This window comes from Papilio polytes, unplaced genomic scaffold (assembly GCF_000836215.1).
Source record: "Papilio polytes unplaced genomic scaffold, Ppol_1.0 DF824047.1, whole genome shotgun sequence".
NCBI lineage: Eukaryota > Metazoa > Arthropoda > Insecta > Lepidoptera > Papilionidae > Papilio > Papilio polytes.
The window spans coordinates 5923381-5927464 of record NW_013525157.1 but is presented as its reverse complement, the minus strand read 5'-3'; the positions used below and the strand labels follow the sequence as shown (position 1 = coordinate 5927464).

The following is a 4084-nucleotide window of genomic DNA, read 5'->3' as shown; positions in this document are numbered from 1 at the left end:
CCCTGAAAATTCTACGATAGATCAATTACAGGTCACACATTTCCACGAATTTAAAACACTATTTATCCTTTACATTTTTGTATACAAATTTGATATGTATGTTCACTTACGGCGTATATGAAGACTGTTATCCTCATTATATTATTATCTATTTTAATGCCTTCGTTATCTCATTACCTATCATGATGTACGTCGTTACCCACCCACAAATTGATAGCACCAATATATATTCTACTGCCATTGCCAAAAAATCTGCATTTCTTGCTAAAGAGGAAGGCCAAATAGGCCTTTCATATTTAATATTGTTTACCAACATAAGCAGAAATGCGATTAATATTTGTGCTTGCAGTAGTTCTAGCTGGAGCACTGTCTCTACCGGCAAACCTGGGTGACTTGCCGGAACCCGGTGAACTCGCCTTTGTTCTCAATGAAGATGATTTTGAAGACTATTTAGATTCTTGGCTTGAGATTCAGCAGCGCACTAATGATAACGCAACACAGTTCGATGCTCGTAGCGGTAAATACTTTCCACTATTAACGACTACTAAGCAGCTATTACTTACGCCTATTTTTCTGATGGTGGCACCGCTAGTTTCAGACCCATTGGACCCATGAGATCTTCTAAAGCCACCGGAAAAATAGAAGTGAGCCACCGGAAAAATAGAATAATGTCTCACGAAATTTTAAACAATTTAATTTACAATTAAGCACTAATAAGCAGCTCCGTACAAAGTATAACTCTTGTTCTTTGTATTGCAACCATAAGTAAATACGGTAATCGTACAGGATGCAGATTCCGTGTCCGAGGCGATCTCGGTCAGCCGCAGCCGGTTTACATCCATCGTAACAACTACCTGACGCCTAATGGTAATTCCGGTGAGATTCGCCTCAACACGGGCGATCAAGTCATCATTGCGTGCACGGGATCTGGACGTACCATTCGACACCCAAATATTGCTAGAAACGTTAACGTTGGTGTAAGTAACTAGTTATAACTCAATTCCTTATTAGCGTTCTTGCTAAAAAAATCGCATCAAACTTTATGCATTTTTAAACTTTTATTTCGTCAACACTAAATGAATATCAGCATTAATTATAAGATGTCTAAACTAATTCCAATCATTTAATTTAACTGGTTTTAAACGAGCTTTCAGCGGCATTTCTTTGAAAGATAAACAAACTCATTTGAATTGCTTGCTGCAATCATAATGCTTGGAACAGTGTAACTTTCACAATCATAATATTTTTTGTAGACTGCCCGATGTGTCAATAACAATCTAGTTTCTGGATCTGGTTGGTTGAACGGTAATGGAGCTTTTGGCCAATTGACTTGCTCAAGTCATTCTCATCACGAGGCACAAGGCACAAACCAACGTTGTTTTAACAACAATTTGGTTATCAGGTAACATTAAAGTTAAAGTGTTGCATAAGAAAACAATAACAGCAACGAAGAGTAAAAATTTCTGTATACTCATATTTGTTCTACTTTTAGAGTCGGTTTTATCGTAAACAACGTTTTCTACCCTCTTTATTGGTCTTGCTTTGACCAGAGGCGTTTGGAAGTTTTGTACGTTTGGTACGATCAGAGGGTTACGAACGCTGTTCATCAAACCGGAGTGGATAGACCTAGCTGGATGGGTACGTTATTTCATAACATTCCAATCTAATGTCTAAAATCGGTTTGTGTTCTTGCGCTAAAGGAGGTGAGAATGTTAAAGATAAATCTAGAACTTGAATCGAGGTTATAACCTTGACTTAAATCATAATCGTAGCGGGAACATGAATTAAAAGCAAAATGTTTTAACAGTTTATAAGAACATACATTTTACTTATCAGTATTGATTATACTATATCTTTTAGTACGTAATAAGTAGCGGGAATTTCAACCGGACAAATCGGTATAACTAATTAGTCTGTTATGATATTAAATTTTAGCTGGCAGCTTCTTCCCTGGCGTCGACGTAAACAACAGATACACACAAGTTCAACAGAAACTTTCTATTGCTCGCGTTGTTGGCAACGCTCTGGCCGATAGATACGTTACCAGCCACCAGTTCTTAGCGCGTGGTCACCTCGCCGCCAAGAGTGATTTCGTGTTCGCGACCGGCCAGCGCGCTACTTTCTACTTCATCAACTGCGCTCCGCAGTGGCAACCATTCAATGCTGGAAATTGGAACAATCTTGAGCAGGTCACTAAATTGCGCTTAATTTCAAAGATCATAATCATTTTATCTGGGTTAATTAGTCAAATTCAGATATATCTTTAGTAACCTGTACTCAAGTTTTCAAATAATTTGAAAGATATTGTAAAAATAGGACCTGCGTGCTCGCATCGGAGCTGCTGGTTACAACACAGTCATCTACACGGGGACATTCGGAGTGACGCAATTGCGAAACGCTAACAACCGCTTCGTCGATATCTACCTTCACAATAACAACCAGATTCCGGTTCCCCAGTACTTCTACAAGGTTAGTGAGCAGATGATTTAATTCTTTTTCGATCAAAAGATTTCGATCGAAATAATCTGTAATTACTTATATTTTTTGTATCAAGGTGGCCTACGATTCATCGCGACGTCTGGGCACCGCTTTCATAAGCATCAACAACCCACACTACACCCTGGCGGAGGCTCGCAACCTTCAGTTCTGTACCGACCGCTGCCGCAACAACAACGCCTTCAATTGGCTCAGGTGGCGGCCCGACCGCGTTGATCTTGGCTACAGTTTCTGTTGCACCATCGCTGATTTCAGAAGACGTATCGGACATCTACCGTCGTTTACTGTTAACGGACTCTTGACATAAACGGCGCATATAAAGATGACAGAAAATAAAGATAATTGCAATTAAATGTGTTTATTTATTAATTTTTAAATATTGAGTACGTAAGTACAAGTATGTATGTACTTCTTGTTCATATTTTTGCTCTCGCCCAATACTCCGTCCGCGTGGAATTTTAAAAATTAGCCTATATCTTCTTACAGACTTTGTTCTACATATATGTAAACCAAATTTCATCGATATCCATTTAGACGAGCAGTTTTATCGGTAAACTCTACATCTATCCATCCATCCATTTTTACTTTCACATTTATATTATAGTAAGATTGAGGTAATAAATGAAAAAAAAAGACGCAATGTCTTTTAGTCATTCAGATTTTTTCTATTTCTCATCTTTAATTTTTACTGATTTAATTACCTCATAAATACAAGACATTGGCATTATTAAACTTTTGTATACTATATTATTCTAATCTATAACGATAGATGATATCATGATTGATTTGGAATTAAGATTAATTTAAAACATTGAAATTAATACTTAATTTAATCTGTTATAAAACCTGAGTAAACGATTAAATAGCTAACGATTCAATATATTAAAGTGGATAATATTTATCACGGGTTTGTGTGTATTTCCTTTGTGACGTCCTATAACCGTATATTGCAATATCGTAAATTTCTACCGCTACTCTTCAACGAGAATGTATTCTCATCCCTTTTAGTCTCCTAGAAAAAAACAAGATAACAATATGTTTTGGTAAGCATGTGTCGGCCGCGGAAACTCACGTTAAATACGCGACCTTTTGATTCAACGTATCGTAATTCTCATAAATTGCTTGATTCTAGATCTAAATAAGACAAGTGAAATTTCCTAACAAACCAACAAGTACAAGTTGAACTGCGATTTGCAATGAGATTTAACGAATTCCAAAATGTGTAATGGATATTGAAACTAAAAGAAATAATTGAACAACAAAATATTTACTGAACATAACCCAATACCATCGGAACAGACGAGGTAAAATGACGCACAGTTAATATGGTCCTGGGTCACTACCATGGAATTTTTAAGATGGCATGTGCGTTTGTTAGAGGACTCGTTTCACGACTACTGCTATACTCAACATTTCTCTTCTTAGCGCCTCGCTAATCTGCCAGATATGGTTTCATCAAAGACTTATCTGAAAATATGCAGCTCTCGCGGTACCCTTATCAACTAATTAAACAAGCTTAATCAATTTTTATCGGGATTTACCCAAATGACTTCCCACTTACCTAGCAAGATATCATCACCGATATATA

At 37.0% G+C, this 4084-nt stretch overlaps 1 protein-coding gene across 1 annotated transcript; it reads left to right on the top strand.

Annotated features, from left to right (window-relative positions):
* Positions 1-241: 241 nt before the first annotated feature.
* On the top strand, positions 242-2849 carry LOC106100503. Its single transcript, XM_013279368.1, has 7 exons — positions 242-517; positions 787-977; positions 1254-1402; positions 1493-1638; positions 1936-2189; positions 2317-2469; positions 2555-2849. The coding sequence occupies exons 1-7, from the start codon at positions 325-327 to the stop codon at positions 2801-2803; spliced, it is 1335 nt and encodes a 444-aa protein (XP_013134822.1). The 5' UTR covers positions 242-324; the 3' UTR covers positions 2804-2849.
* The last annotated feature ends 1235 nt before the right edge of the window (positions 2850-4084 follow it).

What these genes read in the sequence shown, in the direction of transcription:
- LOC106100503 (XM_013279368.1), top strand. Translation starts at nt 325, where the DNA reads ATGCGATTAATATTTGTGCTTGCAGTAGTTCTAGCTGGAGCACTGTCT. An exon ending in CTAGAAACGTTAACGTTGGT is followed by an intron (nt 978 to 1,253) that starts GTAAGTAACTAG and finishes TATTTTTTGTAG; the next exon opens with ACTGCCCGATGTGTCAATAA. An exon ending in AACAACAATTTGGTTATCAG is followed by an intron (nt 1,403 to 1,492) that starts GTAACATTAAAG and finishes TTCTACTTTTAG; the next exon opens with AGTCGGTTTTATCGTAAACA.